The 20,916-nt window shown below is 43.6% G+C and overlaps 1 protein-coding gene across 1 annotated transcript in view; it reads right to left on the reverse strand.

The window, feature by feature from the left end:
- Nucleotides 1-2,350: 2,350 nt before the first annotated feature.
- Nucleotides 2,351-20,916, reverse strand: part of IL18RAP (interleukin 18 receptor accessory protein) — a 644,980-nt gene continuing 626,414 nt past the window's right edge. Inside the window, exon 11 of the mRNA XM_069636930.1 lies at nt 2,351-6,291. Within this exon, the coding sequence (XP_069493031.1) occupies nt 5,936-6,291 (356 nt within the window). The 3' untranslated portion in view covers nt 2,351-5,935. The remainder of the gene's footprint in view (nt 6,292-20,916) is intronic.

Consider the following 20,916-nt stretch of genomic DNA (forward strand, 5'->3'; position numbering starts at 1 on the left):
ACCGATCTTCAAACGAGGAGATAGAGAAGATCCGAGTAACTACCGTCCCATCGCCCTGATGGACATAATAGGCAAAATCTTTGCCACCCTCCTCCTGGCACACTTTCGAAATTGGGCTAGAACGTCACCGGCCAACGACCCATTCCAAATGGGATTTCTAAAGAAAGGGAGCACTACAGTCAACATTCTAATCTTAAACCTTAAAAAATTAAAGGTTAAACAAGGCGCTCCCATGGTCTTCTTGGCATTTGTAGACCTGTCACAGGCCTTCGACAGTAGACAGGCAAATTCTCTGCACCAAACTGGATCAATGTAAGTGCCCAAGAGAAGTGCTGGACCCCGTGATGGCCCTACATACAAACACAAAGTTAAGAGTACGTCTAAACAACCAAGGTCTCCTATCAAGAGAGATACCCTTGGAGCGGCAAATGAAGCAAGGCTGCCCACTGGCCCCGGCATTGTTTATCGCTTTCTTGAGGGATCTCAAAGAAATGGAAGCATCAGTCAGAACATTCCCACCCAAGTTGGGAAAAATAAATATATTGCACCTACTGTATGCTGATGACCTTATACTCTTAGATCAAACCCAAATTGTCTTACAACACCAATTTACCAACCTGCCTTGATATATGGATCGAAACAATCTAAAAATAAACACATTGAAAATGAAAATAGTAACCCTGGGAAAAAGCACCATGAAGATCATGCGCCACAGGGAACCAGGCTGCACCTCACTGAGGAGGTCCAACAAGGCCGAAACGTGTCTGGGGTTGCTTGGTTTTCTGTGCAGAGGGGACCTGGCCTAGCAGTTCGCGTTGGGCTGCTACCTTCGGTGGCGGCAGCTGCTGACTGATTTGCACATGGCTGGTCCCCTTTGCAATGGCACAGACGGGCTAAAAACAGTGGTGTGGAAGGTTGCCCAGAGCATTTGCCAGTGGTTTAGATTAATTCGAAACCTTCCACCCATCACTTTTGTGGTCACAAGTGGGCTCTGGACAAAGTTGAATCAAAGTAGTTACGAGCTTCAAATACCTAGGAGTGCTCATCGACCACTCGGAGAACGAATCAGCAATACAAAAGTCACTATGGGAAAAAACAAAAAACCTTGCAGCCCAAATGAAAATTATTGACAAAAAATATGGTAAATTCTCACTGGTACCAGCGTTAGAGTACTACAAAGGTAAGGTTGTACCAACCCTTACCTATGGAATGGGCGCAACCATGACTATGCCAAATGAAATCTGGCGGAAACTGGAGGGCTACATATGGAAAACGGTACTAGGATTACCCAACGCTACCTCTATGGACATCATCAGGAGAGAGCTTGGTCTACTCTCCCTGGAAGCGACAGTGCTGCAATGGTCAATGCAACTGCTTAGAAATACCCTCGTACCCGACAGCCCGCCCATCTACAAAATCATTGCTACCGAAATAGCAAATCGACATCTAACTGTCCTAAACCGGTGGGTAGACAAGCTCAGAGAGAAGCTAAACGAGATTGCATGTACCGAAGATGATCTAAAAGCTAACCCAGTAAGAGTAAAATCCAAAATGGCTGCCCAGGATTGGATAGAGACCCTTGAGAAAGCCCAATCAAATAAACTAAACAAGCATCTTTCTCCAAATTTCAATAGACTGAAAGTACCTATGGCATACTGCATCACATTTCCAAACAAACAACCAAGGAAATTTTACATGAGAGCTCGCCTAAACCTCTTTCCGACACGTGAAATTCAGGCAATCAGGCTGCAAGCAAATACCAAAGAATGTAAACTATGTGCCCAGCCAAATAATCCAGAAACAATAAAACATATCCTGCTACAATGTCCAGAGCTAAGAGAGACAAGAGCCACATACCTGAACAGCCTGTGCATAGATCTCCCTGGAATGACAGAAGAAGAAGAAACCGCATGGTGGAACAGGCTGATGTCAGGGGAGAAAACGAAATGGACAATAGCCACAGTAAAAATCCTGGAAAAGGCCTTTTAAAAGATCGCCACACAGACTGCCCTTGAAACAACTGTCCAGGCCAGGTTCCGGATGAAAGACCGCATTTGAACTAAACGTTTGTCTTCTGACTATGCCCGTCAGTCTTGGCTCTAACAGTCGCTGCCTCGGTCCTTTATCCATGCATTTTATGCCTCATCTTCATCATCACTTTCCTATTCCTTTTCGCTCATCTTCCTCCTTGTTGTCCTGTTCTCTACTTTGTGGCTCTTTTAACCTTGATCTGCAACATTCTTTTAACTATGATCTGCAACACTCTTGTAAAAATTGCAATGCAATTACACACAAAGTAAATACAAAAATTAAGAAAATATGTATTTTAAAGATTGTATTCATCCTCAAAACTTCACAAATATGTCCATAAAGATATATATTTAAAACATCACATTTTGAACAGTGTATTAAAATAACATTTTAAAAAAAAATATAGCATAAAGCATAATACCATCGACAAGATGCGGTTTGACTCCATTAAATACCAATTTACAATATTTCTAAAAATGCAAACAGTAAAATATACATGATTTGAAGACAAACTGCAACAGAAAATATATCCATCTAGCATAGTTATGAGCCAATCCCTTGCAACAATATCCAGTTCTATGTGAAACTTTCCAGTGGGTAAAAGGCACCAGGTAGCCATTGTTTTCCTTGCACCCGTAAAAGTATTACTCCACATAGGCTAAAATGGGTATTTTTTTATTATTTACTATTTAAATCCAGTCCTAGAATGTTTGGGGAAAGTGCTTGATTTTCTTGGGAGTTAACATTTTGGCAAATAGCCCCCCCCCCATGGCAACCTTTTCCCAGGTGTCTTTATATCTGGAACCCCAATAACCACATTATCCAATGAAATGTGTTCTTAGGGGAGACATCCCCACAAATGTATGTTCATTTAGTATGATGGTGTATTTACCCTTCATAGGGAGAGATGGTGGAAGGATAGCTAACAGTCAACCATGGTCATTCTTCGCCTGTCCCCATTTCCTATTTTCCATGTTCACTACAAAAAATAAATAATTACCAATGCATGAGTTTCATGAGAGTGAATGTCATTCGTGAATACGAAATGCAAGACTGGCTTTACAGTGTGCACTTCAAACTGATCAAATGCTGATATCAATGGGATAATGGGCATGCCATAATAAGACGGGCATTACAAGAACAGATACATCACAGTCTAAAGAGAAAGCTTGTCACAAATACACAAAGGACTACCATTACAGACTCTTTACATTTTTAACAAAATTCTTGCAATCTTTAGGCACCCACAACCTCATTTTCAGTAGAGGATCTTTGTTTGCAAGCATCGCCCATGCCATAGGTACTCCTCTTTTTTCATGTTGAGTTTCCATGGAATGTCAACCCAGTCCGTAGAGCAGGTGGATGCTTTCCTCCAGATTCTGACCCACACAGTAATGGCAATAAGAATGTCAAGGTCCATAGTGGACATTTTTTCCAGAATCATAAAAAGGTCTGAATTATCTTAGCCGGAGAACCATTTTGTCGATACCAAGGGAGACCTCTCGCCACAAGATTTTCCCCAAGACTCTGTGAACATGCATTTAGTGTACCCTTGCCCTTGGGTTCAGCCAAAGTCTGCTCATGTAGATCAGTGATTTTAACACAACCTCTTCTTCAGAAGTGCTTCAAAACTGCTGTCAAAGGGGAAGCATCAGAGCCTGGCCCCAAAAGTATCAATGACCTCCAGAACCGTTTTCTGCAACCACCAGCTTACCCCAGGGTAGAGGTCATGCAATTATGCCATATGCAAACCATAAAAAGCTGAAGACACAACCGTTTTGCTATATGCCTTATGTGGAGAATCAACCCATATCAAGAGAAAAACATGCTAAAGTACAGAATGCTCCTCCACACAACTAATGGCAATTGAGCGCCCCCTCCCCTCCGAGGCAGGAGACCTAACCCCAGAGAAAGAAACTCGGCAACCCCCTGTACTATCCTGGCAAACCATCATACAAGTGGGCGTTTTGTGTCAACTGCCTCAGGTCAGCATTGGGGTCTTCACCAATATTGATTGTTAAATGATTTTGCCTACAGTATTGATATGCTGACATCGGAATGTTGCCTTTGCTGCCACCTCCCATCACCCTCTGCAATGACACAATCTGAATGAAGGACTATGAAAAAATGTTAGACTTCTTCCTTCCTACCTTTTTCGTTCGGAGCTAACAAGCAACTTAGATTGCAATGGACTCCTTATAATCAACATCAATAAACCATTTCTATGTCTCATAACGATTGGCCCCACACATTACAGCTAGGAAGACCCTGGAGGAGAGCGGTTCTGCAATGTCTATGTTTATTGGGAAACCATCAATTTGAAATTATTGGCAAGTGTCATACATGTATTGTTACTTTCTAAATTCAAGAAAGTAAATAAATAATTCATGATATATTTAATTTAAATTGATAGGCGTCAATAATGGTTGACAATAGTTAAATGCCCCACACTCTTCAACTGCCAGGTAACACCAGGAGGGCGGACAGAGACACTTTTCATTCTATACAGGCAGCATTACCAATTCTCAAGGTGCCATTGAGAACTATTTGAAATGTATCCATGCGCCTAAAAACAGAAGATGGTTAATTAGTTTGGGACTCACATGTCTACCAATTGATGATACCTTGGCTGGGTGGCAAGGCTCAACCAGTACAATACATGTATGTCTATTCTATACAAACATGTGGATTCGGTATTGCATTTTATTGTACTATGACCAAAATATGCACTTATCTGTGGTTCCACATTAGCACCACTTAAGAAACAGAGCATGTATTCACTGACATCTGCACCATTTACTCATACAACTAATACCCAAAGAAGCAGTTTGTTGGGCACTTTAATTATAATTATACCATACTTCCTTAATAATAATGAAATATGCTTACCTAACTGTATTATGACGTTTTTGACCAATATAGCATGGTCACGTGCTACATGCTCAATCAGGCCAAATAATGTACAATCAACTATGCTGTTATTCGTGCTCCAAACATGTTATGTTTAGTAGACATGTTTGCTGTGCTCTTGGGTCTGGATGCCTCTGAATATTGATGACATGGGTTTTAAAGTCACAAGCATCTTCAGATTGTCTGGGGGAGCTGAATCCGTCTCTTATTTCCCTGTTTTTGTTTTATTTGAGAATGTTTAGCATATTGTCCTATTATACGTATTACTGTACTTTTTTTTTTGTTTGGTTATCTTTTATGGAAATAGTCTCGAAATCGTCATTTCTTCTTGACATTCGTTATCCACAGAGGGAAAGAGTGGAACTCTACTGCAACTGTCCTTACTCATGAACCCGAACACCTAAAGTTCATGGAATGCTTAACATCACCCCGTGATCAAGCTGGCCTGTACGTTCGGTCCTCTTACACTGCTCCTTCTCACTCTCCCATTTGCAATTGCAATCTGAAGCCACCTCTGTGGCAAACACCACGTTAAAAGTCAGAAATAAATGAGTCATTAAACCTGCAGATGCACATATTGTTAATTAATGTTTTTAAATTTCACTTTGGAGAAGCCACGCTTCCATGGAACAATTGTTCTCTTCTGATCTGCCAGGCATTTGCAGAGACACTACTTGCAAATAAAAATTGATGCTACAGAAAACATTTTTTTTTTTTTTTAGATATCCTGAAGTCAGCCTGAAGCGAGGCAATGAAAGACAGAAATGGTCATTTACTGCTGTGATGTGAACATAACATAATTCAAGGCATTGGCAATAGAAGGTTGATATAAATATCAAACAAAAGATGTATTAGTCACAAATAATGTAATTTGCCCCATCTCTGCAGGTGGATGAAGGGATTAACCATAGAGTTGATTATGTGAGACATGACGATGATGCAAGGTATGCTGTGTTTTCTAATTGGTATAGCTTGCATTTCAGAGAGGGATAGATTAGCAATGGGATACATCAAAATATGTCTTTTTTGACACAAGACCCTTCTTAACAGGCATATGATATCGAATGGTGTTCCAGAATTTTGAAGCTGATGACGGTGATCTGCCGTATTTCTCTTTCCAAGAAACCACTGGCAAAACATGAAGAGCTTTCTTTATGACATTTGGCAGAGAGTTGGGTTCCTCGAAATGTTTGTATTCGATAAAAATTAATTTTAAAGAGTCATCTTCTAAATTACACTTGATTGCTGTTTGCAGTTCAAATAGATTTGTGTCATTGATGTACCTTGGGCTAAGGACAAATATGGCTCTCCTGCTCCTCTTAATTATCCGGGCAATATCTTCAACATAGGCTGAAAAAAGGGGATGTGAAAAAAAATGTTATTAATGTTTGGAGAAAAGAAACGTTCTGAAAGGATCTGTTTTTACAAAACTCAAATAATTAATTAATCTCTCTACTGTTTGGATATAGATTGCAATAATTTCTACATAGGACATCAATATCATTATCTTGGCCATGCTAAAAACATGTGGTCCTGTAAATACCTCATACTCTCAAAATACCATCTAATTATGAGTAGAGTCTCATGAGGTTTTCTCTTATGGGGTACATAGGAAGTACTGCACGGGTAAATATGGATTATTTCACCATTTCATCAATTTTTATGTACCTCATTTAGTAAAAATCCCATGCAGTCCCAACTTATAATGAGGTGATAACTTAAAAGTAGGAGGTATTTAAAATAGCACATGATTTTACAGTCACACCATAGGCATAATAGGACGTTCAATAGAAATAGTGTCAGCTACACTTTATTGCAGTATTAGATTTTAGCAAGGTTATTGTCAAAGCCAAACCCGCTGAAACGCCATTGTTCTCAGTTTTCTTTGGTTTAAGTACTTCAAATGTGACATAAACATTGTCTTACAAAACCTAATAGTCATGTAATATCATGGAAGTAGAGCAAAATAAAAACAATTATTTTCATACCAAACACAATGAAAAAGGGTTAATTCCTCCAGAAAAGTCAGACAAAATGTCATAAATGGTTATTACAGAAATGATAGGCATCAGGGGCCGTGGTAACTAATCTGGCAGGTAGACATGGTAGGATCATGTGCGCAAGTGCACACGTTTTGCCATACTCCCATGCCGGCACTGTAGTGTGCCTGTTCTTTGGAATACACAGAAGGTTAGTTCCCCTCTCCAACATGCGAGCTGAATGTCAAGGCCACTTCCGGGGAGGGTGTGCAGTGCGAGACAGCAACCACACTCATCGTGGTGTTCCGGCCCCTCCAAAGGTTGAGCTGGATGCTATGCTCATGAAAGTACTGTTAGCAAAGCTCTTACAGCTACATCTCCATTTGAAGGCAGCAAGGCGCCTGTGATCAGAGTGGAGGTATCCTCTATAGGATCCCTCTAGCAGTGGTTCCCCTCTCTAAAAGACACCTTAGCATATGTACTGAATGTCACTTGCCGGATCGATAAACAGTTAACATGCTTCACACGTGTCTCTTTTGGTTATTTGAACTACTATAAGGCACACATAAGGGTATGACAATATCTGAACAGGTACCAATAGCAACTGCTGGGTACATGCACTCGAGTACATTACCTTTCCATAAGTAATTTAAGAAAGTTAATTACATGTGTGTTTTATTGATTTACATTGCTTTTTGCCTTGCTTTACATATTCACCACTGTCACAATAAGCTTTATTATTTCCCAGAGAGGGTCAACCAAAATGTAACAACCATTCTGATTGGCCGTCGCCAGGGTTTTACCCGGCCGACAATCCCTCAGCCGGGATTCCACTCCTTTGTTCCCGGTGGCCATACCCGCTCCGAGCCGCCACACAGCTCGAGGCTACCATCGTCCCCCACCGGGGATTCGGGTACATTTTTTTGTTCCCCTCCCCGGTCTCCTGCACAAAATCCTCTCCCCACCCTCCCAACCCCACTTACCTTCGTATTTCTCGTTTTCAGAAGCAAACGCGCTGGGAACACTTGTGCCCCTGCGAGTCAGCTCCCGATGGCCACCAAGGAAAGGGAAAACGGACTCCGTTTTCCCTTCCCGGCGGCCATTTTCTTGGACATTTTTTTCGGAACAAAAACAAAGCTATTATTACCCTGGCCTGGCGGGCTGGGGTACTAATAGATATAAACACCTCACCGCGGGGGCATTGCCGAGTCGCTTCACTCGGGCCTATAACTATCGGCCCCAGGCCATTACCTGACTCGGTAATGCCCCTGCGGCTCAGGGTTTATTGCTTAATTAACAGTCATTTGACCCTCATTAAAATGATTGGAAGAGCTTCCCTCTGAAAGCCATGCAATTGACTTAGGCGCGACATCTTGCCGGTGGATAGCCTGTCCTTATCTCAGTAACTTCTAATCCATCTGTTATCACAACTATTTCACTTGCTTTGACCATTAGCAGAATTTGCTGCCTGCATTGATATGTCTCCAGCTCGCACATGGTTTCCTCATTGCTTTTAACTAAGCTGTATAAAGTACAAATTCCCACACCCACTGCCAGCATCCAGACATTACGTTAGTCCATTGTTTTATTCGTTCACATTTAAGACTATTCTGCTTCTAGTTCTGTGTAGCAGCTAATAATGAAAATAAATGATTGCACTGTCACAGTGAGTCAGTCATTTTGCAAGGAGCCTGGAAAGACCAGGAAATCCAATTTTTGTTCAATTTGATTGGTCTTTCTGGCCCTCCTGAATCTTGGATAATGCAAAGCAAAATATATTCGGCATGCTTTGCTCTCAAAACCAGCAATTCATGCACCTGGGTCAGATGTGGATCCTGCAGTTTAGATGTTTCTGCACAGCTGCTAATGGTGGCCAAGATAAGTCACCATTTAGCGACAAATTAATGAAGTTTACAAGTGTTCTCAGTATTAAAGATAAGCAACTCGAGACCCCCTGTCTTGATCCAAGACTACAGTCACCTATAGTTCAACATGGTGTGTAGCACTCAACGCTGGCTGCACCCTGGGTGCTGTTGTTGACTGGTGCTCATCTTCATTTCATGTTTAGCTCTATGTTCCCTGTCTCATAAGAGGTCAATTTCACAGAGATTGCACTCCACATGCTCAGGCTAAGGGTTGGCAGTACTCATAAATACCTTAGCACTACAGACTATGTTCCGATTTAGCTTGCAAAGAGCAGACTGGGAACTCCATCACAACAGGTTACTCATTCCATGTCTCCAACTGTCAACATTGGCGGAATGATTCAGCTGCATCACTGAAACCTAGGACCCACACCTGTGGCATGCACAAAATATGTTTCCCATGTTTGAATGATTCCATGTCTATTGTTACGTCTGCATGTCAACCTTTAGAGCTCAGACATCCAAGACTGCTGTTGTTGATTTCTTGTGACTCACCCATTAGCGTTTCTGAAAGGTGTGTTCCTGCTCTTGGTGAGAGGTGGAACTGGCACATTTTCTTTTGGTGGTGTTGATGTGGGCATCATGTTGGCGTTGAACCTGGAGGGCATCATTCCCCGGATGGCCATCTGCCCCTAGTGCCTTGGGTTCAACATCAACAGGAACCTCTCCTTTAATCAGCACATAGCAAGGAAGACATGAAAAGGCTTGGTACCAACATTCTCTCCTGCAGAAAATCAAGCCCTCATCCCAGAAACCAACTTTAGGTCTGCTGCAAATCCTTGCTCTTCTCCCACTTGGATGGTGGCAATGTCCTTTTGGAAGGCCTTCCAGAGACTACATTGGCACCTCTGGGATGTGTCTTGCATGTTGCTGCATGACTCATCAAAGGACTGTGCAAAATCGAACACATCACCCCTTCCCTCATCAAAGTTCACTGCCTCCCACTGCAAGTCCTTATCATCTTTAAATCCTGCTGCATCCTCAACAATACTGCCCCCCTGATGTCCCCAATCTACCTACTTGAGAAACTAAGCATCTCCTGAAGCCTACAATCCACCAGATGTAAGCCAGTGTAGGAAGGAAACAACCAGAAGTCAGGTCTTCTCTGTCTGTGCCCGAAACGCTGTAACCTCCTCTCTGTCAACATCAGACTCATCCCCTCACTTCTACAGTTCAAGAAGGAGCACAAGATTCTCCTCTTCAAGGAACAGCTTCTGACTAACAACTACCTGCACAAACCCATCCTTCCTCACCCTACCTAAGCTTGGTGATTTGATCCCCATGGTTTTCTCCCCTGGTTGCTTGTATAACGCTTGCTGCCACATTCCCCACCCTACTTCTCCCAGTTGCTAACTTCTATGCTCCCCTGTTTCTCTGCTTCCCTCCCTGTGTTCTTCCCCCCTACGATTTTAAAGAGTGACATTTCTTGCCGAAGCTAGGTCTGTGCTCAATAAATATCCTAATAACAAAGCAAATAATATCAATACTACTAATAATAATAATAATAATCAGCCATGCACCTACAGTATGCATAGTACCATATTAATCTGATCTTGATTCACTCAAAAAGTACTGCATTTTAACATACACTCAAATAATAAAGTATTATGTAACTGGTCATTTCACAGTGGTGCACTCCTAAAAATGTACTGCATCGTTGTGCTTGTAATTCACTTTAACCATAACTGATAGGACATTTTTTCCATAATATTTATTTTAATACTGCAGCTTGTCATTAGAGTCCTTAAACCCACCTATGAGTTATGTCTTAACCCTATGGGATGTACATGCAGCCAAGAACAGATAATGGATCCTCCACACCACTATTAAACTTTGCACTTTCTTGCATTGTTCACTGATTTCCCCTCTTTTACGCTCTCCATATTTTAATTTAATGAAATGTCATTTAATTTTAAAAAGCAATGCTATTTAATTTCAATGCACTAAAGTGGAAAGAATGGGCTGTGTTGCAAGTTTGATGGTCAGGGGAAAAAAAGTGGTGTTAATTTCGTTACCGCCACTTTTCTTGCACTGCCAAATTATTATTTTTGGCAGATTTACCGCCAGTGGAATTACTGTCCAGTAAATCTGCTGATTTTTGGAGGAGAATAAGCAGTTTCCTCTCCACCTTGCTGCTGGAGGTTGCTGGCATTGAACCCCGCACTTTACGTCCAAGAATCGGTGGATTTATCTCAAGGTAATTACATTAGCCGTAAATCTGCCAAAATTTGCCAAGGAGTCCAAACATGGAGAATTAACACCACTTGTAACTTTGCAGTAACGGTATTTGAGTTTGGTGGTATTTCGACAGATTTACAAGCGGAATACCACCAGACTCGTAATGAGGCCCATATCTTTTGCACAACTTTCTAATGAGATGCAGACATTTATCCTTTTAAAACGTCTACCTTTATTATGAAAAAAATGAAGATGTGCTATATATGCGAAGTGCACTATTCTACAGCGTATAATGATATATATTTGAGGATTTGATTCCAGCTGGAGTCTCCTTTTTTTCAAGATATGACTACTGTTCTCAATTTAAGTGGCACTGAAGAGGAGGTGCGAAGAATTATCACATGAGCTAATTTCCCATCTGTTAGACCATAAACATAATGTGTAGACCTCATTTGTAAAACTGTTAGATATGCTTTTTATATTCAGCCAGATTTTTAATGATGTTTATGGTGTGGCAGAGGCATATAGTGGAATTACAACTTGGACCCTCTTATCTGCTCTACCATAAAATCTCTGCCCGTATTACTGCTAGCATCTGATTTTAAGGCAGCTGGCAATTAATTTGATTCCTAAGAATCCAAGGGCCCGATTTACACACATATTTTAATAATGCAAAGTTCCACTGATGTTTTTGTTGTTGTAAATCAGGCAAAATGTGTTTCTAGCAACTACTAAAAATAGGCTTTTTCCACGGGTGGCATTTACATGTCTTGCACAATGAAGGGAAAAAAGACGGTGTAAGGGCGATTTTGTCGATTTTTAAATTTGTTTGCACCTTAATGGGGGAGCTTTGTATAAGCAAACGGAAACATAATGGGTGCTTTTATTTGCAATTTGCACTTCAAAGACAATAACCTCCAAGTTGTTTGCCAATTCATATTGTAGTGTTGCATAATGTTGTGTACATTCGCGAGGAACACCTGCACCTAAAATATACCATGAGGCCAATTTAAAGTTTCCAGCTAATCTATTAACCTCATTCAGAAGGCCAACTAGCATATGGATAGAATGTTTGCCAATTAACATAGAAGAATTAGTGTAGGCACTGGAACCTCTAGGCTACTCAACCAATCCAGGTTTATTTTTATGTAGGTACTGTAAAATGTCTCATTATTCACTCCTCATCCATTTTGGGTGCATGGTAATAGGTTGTGAATTTCACATTGTACAGTTTATGCTTGACTGTTCACATGGCATCTACATGATAACCTGCCCATGTTAAGAACAGCATGTGGGTTCCATTATCAGGCCATTTCCATAATGGAATCAAGAACACATTAATTAGAGCAATTAAACCCCAGAACACCTGAAGTCCAGTCGCATTCCATTTTGGTGAATGCCAAAGAGGCTTCAATTGGGCTTTTAGTTAGTTGGCCATGAATGTATTAAAGACAGTGACAGATGTGGTAACCACAGATGGAAAGAGAGCCCCTGGACCATTATTTTGATCGAAATAGAACCTGTTGACTGGAATCTTGATGAGTAAAGGTCCTGTTTTCTAGGAAATGATCCATACTGAATGAAGGAGTTGTATTAAGACCAGTTGACTAAGGCATTCTCTATAGTTTCAATGGCCTACTCCTGCATAATGAAGGTGCCTATTAAAATGATACGTATCACTGTATTATCATTTGACTGGATACGAGAAATGTAAGGATTTGTCTGTGCCAGCTCTGTAACAGGTGATATGATTTTGAACGTGGATCTTTGTGAGCATCATATTTGAATTTGAGGGCATAACATTAGAAACATGTCTTTTGAAGCAGGGATTTAAAAACAAGTTTGCTAATGCTTGATCTATATGATTGTAAATTTACCAGAAATCGTTAGCACAACTTAAGTCTGTATTGGCCTTAATGAGCTGTTTTGAGTCACTTTAAATATCTTACGCCCTTAGGCTTCATGGGTTGTTTATGAAGGGAATTGGTGCCTGCTCACAAGGAATGGCCTCAGAAAAGTATGGAGAGCCGTTTGAAAGACCATTTTCTGTTTAAAACATTTAAAGGTAACATACATGATCTAGTATTATACCATAGACTAGAGGGTTGTTTCCTCACTAAGGAGGCATGTATCATGTTTAAATGTGTGAATCCCATATCTAAACTTGTGGAGCTTTTTCTGCAAAAGGTATGTGTTTATATGTATGCATATGTATGTATGTATGTGTATGTGCATATATTACAGGGCCTGCGGTAGCCGCCCTGTATTTATGTTTAAATGGCACAACTCATAGAAAGAGTACTTTTTGGGTGGCTTATAACTTTGCCCCCCCCTTGACGAATCCTCACCAAACCTTGCATAATATGTGTATGGCCGCCCCCTCAGAATGATTATGTGAAGTTTGATGCGGTTCATCTGGGGGGGTGGGAGTTATAGTTGGGGGGGGTTCCAAAATGTGTGAAAATCCTCATAAAATCAAAGGAAAAACAAGTTTGCTCATGCCCACATCCCAAACCGATGGCAAATCTTCACCAAATTTGCTCCACGAGCTGCGTGCTTTTGTATATTTAGTGTAAATCTGTCCTGTAGTTTTCCTTTAAAACGTCCAAAAAGTAGGTATAAAAAAATTAGTGCTATCTGGGTCCGGTCTGCAGACTTCCTTCCCTGTTCGGTCGATGGCACCCTCATGGACCAATCAGAGAGCAGCGTGACGTTCAAGGAGTTGTATGGGCTCGCTAAATTGTCCTCTCAAAATATGAGGGGTGTCAACATTTTTTAAACACACAGCATGTTGGATTCGCAAACAGTGCCATATTCCGCAGACATCGCAGTAAAAACATTAAAAAACATAACATTGCACTTGTCAAACAAATTAAAATATTTCTGGAGAGGTAAGGGGTTATGTGGATGGGATGGGATATGGCCATAAAAAGCCCAAAATCAGGTGTTTTTTCTTCTATGATGTCAGTTTGGGGACATCCATGCATATTTCTGCACTAGAGGTTCAGTGAAAATCAGTTTTTGGATGGCTTATAACTTTGGCTCCACCCAATGAAATATCATTCTAGACCTGACCCTGAATGGTTCTGCAAATTTTAGTGCCATTTTGCCAAAAGGGGGCACAATTAGAGGGGGGGGCAACAGATTTGAAAGGCTTATAAGTTGTGTGTCATTTGGTGAATGTGCACAAACATTTGTAAAATGTTTTAGACCCAGATGTGAATGTTTTTGCAAAGTTTGTCAAGAAGCGGCAAATTTGGAGGGGATGGTCTCAACATTTTTAGATGGCTCATAGCATTGTTGCCATTTAACCAATCTGCACAAATGTTTTCAGAAAGATTATAGACCCAACTTTGAATGTTTGTGCAAAGTCTAGATGGATTTTGTCAAGAAGGGGCTAAGTTATATGCCAATTGATTGCATGCTTATTTTGATACTTTTCCAAAAATTAAACATTTATGGATTTTCAGCAAACTCATGCAAGGATCATTGGCAAGGACCCGAAAGCATGGTTTTGCAAATGTGTCTGTGTTTTTTTTTGTAAAACTGTCATAATGTAGGTACAAAAAATAGTGATATACCTTTGGTGACTGAGGTAAAGCCTGTGGCCATGGGCAGTGGCCATATTGTCCGGGCCATTGCACTGACCCGGACAATCTGGCTACTGGCCATGAACATGAGGGACAGGCAATGGTGTTAACATGGCCATTGCCGCCAGGGCATAGCTATATTGTAACATTTTTCAAAATAGGGATAGAATAAAGATAATCGCTTGTGGCTACAGCCCGAAGTGCTGAACAGGATTGCAGAAAACTCCCCTTAGCAATTCCCTCGTGGGTGCTCCCCCAGCATTTGTCCACTCCTCTGCTCCACCTTTCCAGCCCCCCCTGCACTTCTCATCAATCCACTTGCATGGGCGAAATGCCACAAGGCCTGGTAAAACCACAAATGTATATATATTATCGTTGTTTTTGTCACAGTTATTATTTCCCCTGTTCCCTTCCCATTTAGCCTTGTGGTGCTTTGAAACACAATTCTGTTGAGTAAAGGACCTTACAACTGATGAATAAATAAAATAAATAAATTCACAAGGAGCATCAGCAAGGACCTCAAAACATGGGTTTGCAAATCTATCCTGTGTTTTATTTATTAAACCCGAAAACCCCCAGAAATGTGTAATTTATGGTAAGCTAAGCAACCATAATTTGCGCCACCACGTGCAATGCTAAGACTAACACCCAGGACATCAAAGATGACATCACAAATGCCATTACTGAAGACATCATATATTAAATTAATTTTGATGATAATTCCCTGCAAGCGGTTGTGTTTATAATGTTGGTAACAAGATGTCAGGGGTGATCCGGAGACCTATCATGAGCTACTTAATGTATTAAAGAATGTACTCATCTAGACACAACATTATATTCGAGTGTTGTTGTTAATGCAGGAACCTAATCATACCTACAGATAGGCAATGGCTTCAGCATGCATCATAGAAGTACAATTGTTTTAATCTGGCAATTTTCGGTAGTAAAATAATGAATGCTACCCTATCAGAATTTTGAGTAATGTTAAACATGAAATAAATAGCTAATAATTCAAGACGTACTACATACCTGTGTAATTACAAACAATGCATATGAAGACGCACAATGCATTCAAATCAGAGGCATATTTAGGGAAACTAAAGTACGGTAGAAAGAAACTTCATCACCAGAAAATGTCAATAACATTAACATTCATCATCATGAATACAAATGGAATGTGTGTATGAGGCCTGCTTAGTTTATTGCCCAATATGCGTGCACATTGAGCTGAGACTAAACCATGTGAAAAGTACTTTAAGAACATAAAAGAAGGTTAACGTTTAGATATACAAGACCTTTTAAATTTTCATATTTTGACTGTGAGTGAACAAAACTGCCTAGCTTAGATATGTCAGTGAATAAAAACAAGTGGCACAGATGAGTGATGTTAACAGTGATGTCATCTTCGATATTCTGGGTGTTAGTCTTAGCAATGCATGTTGGTCTCACAAGTTATGGTTGCTTAGCTTACAACAACTGGCACATTTCTGGGATTTTCTGTTTTACTTGTAACCATAAAGTCCCTTTAACAAAGTGTTTTCATTAAATTTCATTGGTTTTTATTAGTGCAAATTAACCATAACATCCTTTTCACGTTTTTTTCACTGGATTGCAGGGCCTGCGGTAGCGGCCCTGTAGTTTTGGTTAAGTTGCTCAACTCATAGAAAGAGCACTTTTTGGGTGGCTTATAACTTTGCCCCCCCCCCGGACGAATCCTCACCAAACCTTGCAAAATAAAGGATATGGCAGCCAGAGATTGATTCTGCAAAGTTTTGTGAGGTTTCTTCCATGTTTGGTTTTCCTCAAAAATGCAATGGAAAAAAGAATTTGCTCATGCCTACAGCCCAAACCACTGGCTGTTTTTTTGCAAATTTGCACCAGGAGTGGCATCTTTGTCCTGAAAGCATGAATTTGTAAATTTGGTGTGAATCCGGCCAGTAGTTTTTTTAAAAATGGCCAAAAAGTAGGTACAAAAAATGGATGATATCTGGGTCCTGTTGCCAAGCACTCATGGGTTAAGGAGTGCTGCCCCCACCGTTGTGGGGGCGGAGTTATTGACACGGCGGGAGGAGGAAAGGGAAACGGGGATTATGGGAGAAGGCGCCTCGAGCGCCAGTTAGAGTTTGTATTTGGGGAATAAAGGAAGCAAGGTGCAATCTCCGTGTGTGCGCGTCCTCCTTCTTAAGGCCTCTCCGAGGCAACACTGGCGACGAGGTTTCTCCTCGTGCGCCCACGGAGTCCTCCGCAGCGATCCGCCGCTCCTCCTTTGGCTTTCCGCCACCCGACGCGCCGCGAGCGCGCATAAAGCAATCCGCCACTCCTCCCTTTTGGCTGTCCGCCACTCGCCGCGCCGCGAGCGCACACGAGGCATCCACATCTGGCAGTCCGCCAACGTTCTCGCCCTGAACGCCCTGGGCCTCCTCCTCTGGCAATCCGCCAAAATGTTCTCACCGGGAACGCCCCGGGCCTCCTCCTCCTGCATCCCGGTAGCCCACACAAGTGGAAGCCCTCTTCCTCCTCGCAGTACTTCACCAACACGCCCTGAATACCTCCAGGCCTCATCCTTTCCTATCCGGACATCCTTTCTCCTCAACACCTCCAGAAGGTCAAGAAGGTCGTCGGTGGATCAAAGGAGCCTGCGGGACCACCACACGCCTTTGGCACAGCACACCACAGTGCAGGGAAGCGTTTTGGACACCTGCTGCGACACCCTACACGCCGGAGGCCGGTGAGTCCGCTACCCAACTAAAGCATTCAATACATATTGTGTCCGGCATCATGAGCACGCTGGCCTCCGCGTCAGGGTCCAACCCAGGATCGCCTACGCCGGCTCACGTAGTGCAGCCGATTCAACTGCTTGGATGGAAGATTTCCAGCATTACGTCAGGGGATCTGGGGATGGAAATTCCCCCAACATCAGAGACATCTTCCTTAATCTAGTGGGAGGCGAGATAAAGACTGTGGTCAAGACTATTCCTGCAGCTGAACAGAACACTTTCAAGGACTTACTAAAGGCCCTAGACAAACTCCTCATCATAGAAGTCAGTCGCGACTACGGACGCTACCTTTTCAACAAGTGCACTCAAATGCCACAGGAGACAGTTGATGAATTCATAACCCGCCTGAGAGTAAAGGGTGCTAATTGTCAATTCAACGCATTTTCTCTGGAAGAAGCCATAAGATTAAGAGTCATTGAAGGTTGCTTATCCCCTGCCCTCAAGAAACAGCTCTTGAAGAAACCCCTCTCCATCCAGGAGGTGAGCGAGCTCGCTCGCATACATGAGAGGGTCGATGCTCAAGCCACATCCATTGCCAGCCCAAGCAACCCCAGACACGACGCTGCGGAACTGATCGCAACCATGCAACCATCTCGTCCAGGTGACAGGGGGCCACAGCCATACAGAACTCAAAACGTCCAAACACCCCGCCTACAGAGACAATGCTATCGCTGTGGGATGTCTTTCCCGCACACAGGATCGTGCCCTGCTCTGTCTCAACGATGCACAAACTGCGGAAGAGAAGGCCATTTCCACTCGGTGTGCAGCGAAGGCGTACCATTTCCTCCCGCGAGACCCCTAACGCCAGTCAGGACGTTCGTCCGTCCGCCACCTCCTAGACACTTTCAACCCCGATACCACCAACAAAGCCAAGGACAGAGGCGATACGTCAGAGCTATTGACGAATACCACACGCCGGGATTCCCACCACAGCCAGAGCAGACTGATCAGACCAAATACTTCACCGACGAATATGACCATCCACCAGAAGAATATGGGCCTGAACCTCTCTACCAGGAGGTGCAGGGAGCTGCATATGACATACCATATGACTCATACGACCAAGATGAGTTTGTCAACCTCATACTCGACACTGAAGAGGCCAGAGAAGCCCCGAAGATCCCCATCAAAATGGGGAATAGACAATTCCAATTCATGATTGACTCAGGCGCTACCGTTAACATTATGGGCGAACAGGACTACGCCATGCTACCGAACCCACCTGCACTTCAACAGTCCCGCTCAAGGATATTTCAGTGGGGTGCCACCACCCCCCTACTGACAGTAGGATGTTTCACACAACGCCTTCTCCTGAATGGCCGGAAAGTAGACACATCAATACACATCATCCGGTCACTTGCTAGAAGCCGATGCCTGCTCAGTTACCACACGGCGTCCCGTCTGGGTTTAATAGAAATACACGTGAAGGCGGGAGACTCCATCACAGCAACCTCCGGGCCCTTGCATCGAGGACATGATAGTGCAACTGAACAACGCCCAGATGTTCTCCAAACTCGACCTCAACCAGGGATACCATCAGCTGGAGCTGCATCCGGAATCCAGACCCATCACGACATTCGCGACCCATGACGTTCTATACAGATATCAGCGCCTAAACTTCGGCATCTCATCAGCCGCTGAAATCTTCCAAGAGGCCATCCGGCAGGTGATCAGACCAATCAAAGGCACACTGAATTACAGTGACGACATCCTCGTTTTCGGTTCATCGAAGGAGGCTCACGACAAGGCCCTGCTCGCCACATGCGCAGCACTCCAAGAAGCAGGCCTCACCCTCAATGTTGCAAAATGCCGTTTCAGCAAGACCAAGCTCAAATTCTTTGGACACATCTTTTCCAGCGAGGGTATGCTGCCGGATCCTGATAAGGTTGACACCATCACCAAACTGGAGGAACCACGACAGGTCGCTGACGTCAGCTCATTTCTTGGCATGGCTGGCTACTATGCGCGATATATACCGCACTACGCATCCCTCACCGACCCTCTACGGACACTCCTCCAGAAAGATACAGTGTTTGAATGGACCCCTGCATGCCTCCAGGCTTTCTCCGACATCAAGCGGGTCCTGATGGAAGCACACCGCCTGGCATACTTCAATCCCGCATGGCACACTGAAATCGTGGTGGACGCGAGCCCGGTGGGCCTTGGCGCCATCCTAGCCCAAACTAGCGGGGCGGATGTCCACCCGAGACACGTTGTCGCATACGCGAGCAGAGCCCTGTCCACCCCAGAACTGGCCTACTCCCAGGCGGAAAAAGAGAGCTTAGCCGCCGTCTGGGCGTGTGAACATTTCCATGACTTCATCATTGGGAAAAAGTTTACTCTAATAACGGACCACCAAGCCCTGCTCTCGCTGTTTGGCAACCCTCACACCAAGATGCCTCCAAGAATCGAGCGCTGGGGAATCCGTTTACAGGAATACGACTATGACATCATACATCGTCCCGGGGGCGACCTTAACCCTGCTGACTACTTGTCACGTCACCCAGTGGGGGCCCCACTGACCCGTGAGGGAGACATCGCTTATGTACAGTACATAGCGTCGAACTCGCTACCACCGGCGTTGTCCCTGGAGAGAGTGGCTGCCGCATCCGCTGCTGACCCCACCATGGCACTCGCCATCAGCCTCACACTGTCCAGCAAATGGAGAGATCACCATAGAGCAACGCTGGCACACCCAGGAGCGTGCAAACAAGAAATCGAAAGACTGGCCAGGGTACACAGCGAATTGGCCGTCAAGGACAACGACATCATCCTCAGAGGGTGCAAAATCGTCATCCCCGCCACGCTCAGGAATGAAGTGGTAAGCACGGCCCATGAGGGTCACAGAGGAGCAGAAAACACCGAGAGGCAGCTGAGGCGCCATGTTTGGTTCCCGTTCCTGGACGCGGCAGTGGAAGAATGGGTGAAGAACTGCCACGCCTGTCAGTGCACTGCCCCCGCGGAACATCCACCCCCGCTCCAACACACACAGATACCCGAACGACCATGGGAACGTGTAGCCATGGACTTCTATGGACCCACGGAAGAGGGTGACTACCTCTTGCTCATAATAGATGAACACTCACGTTTCCCAATCGTCAGAACGGTCACCACCACCGCATTCCCCCAAGTAGCAGCGGCGATAGAAGAAGTGTTCAGCGAGTGGGGGATCCCCAAGACAGTCAAATCCGACAATGGGCCCCCGTTCAGTGGACATGAATTCGGAACACTAGCAGAACATCTAGGGTTTGTACATACGAAGATAACTCCTCGCCACCCTCAAGCGAATGGGATGGCTGAACGATTCATGGCATCAATCAAAAAAACGAGACAAAGAGCCAGAGTAGAAGCGGTCGACCCACACCAGGCGCTGTGCCGACTCCTACGGGACTACAGAAACACTCCTCACGAAGCCACCAACAAGGCACCCGCCGAGCTCATGTTTCGCTACAAAGTACGAACCCGCATACCGTACAACCCAGCCGATGAGGAGCCGCTTGACATGGACGTGCTCCGAAAGGATGCA

This window comes from Ambystoma mexicanum, chromosome 7p (assembly GCF_040938575.1).
Source record: "Ambystoma mexicanum isolate Mex_15411 chromosome 7p, UKY_AmexF1_1, whole genome shotgun sequence".
NCBI classification, from domain to species: domain Eukaryota; kingdom Metazoa; phylum Chordata; class Amphibia; order Caudata; family Ambystomatidae; genus Ambystoma; species Ambystoma mexicanum.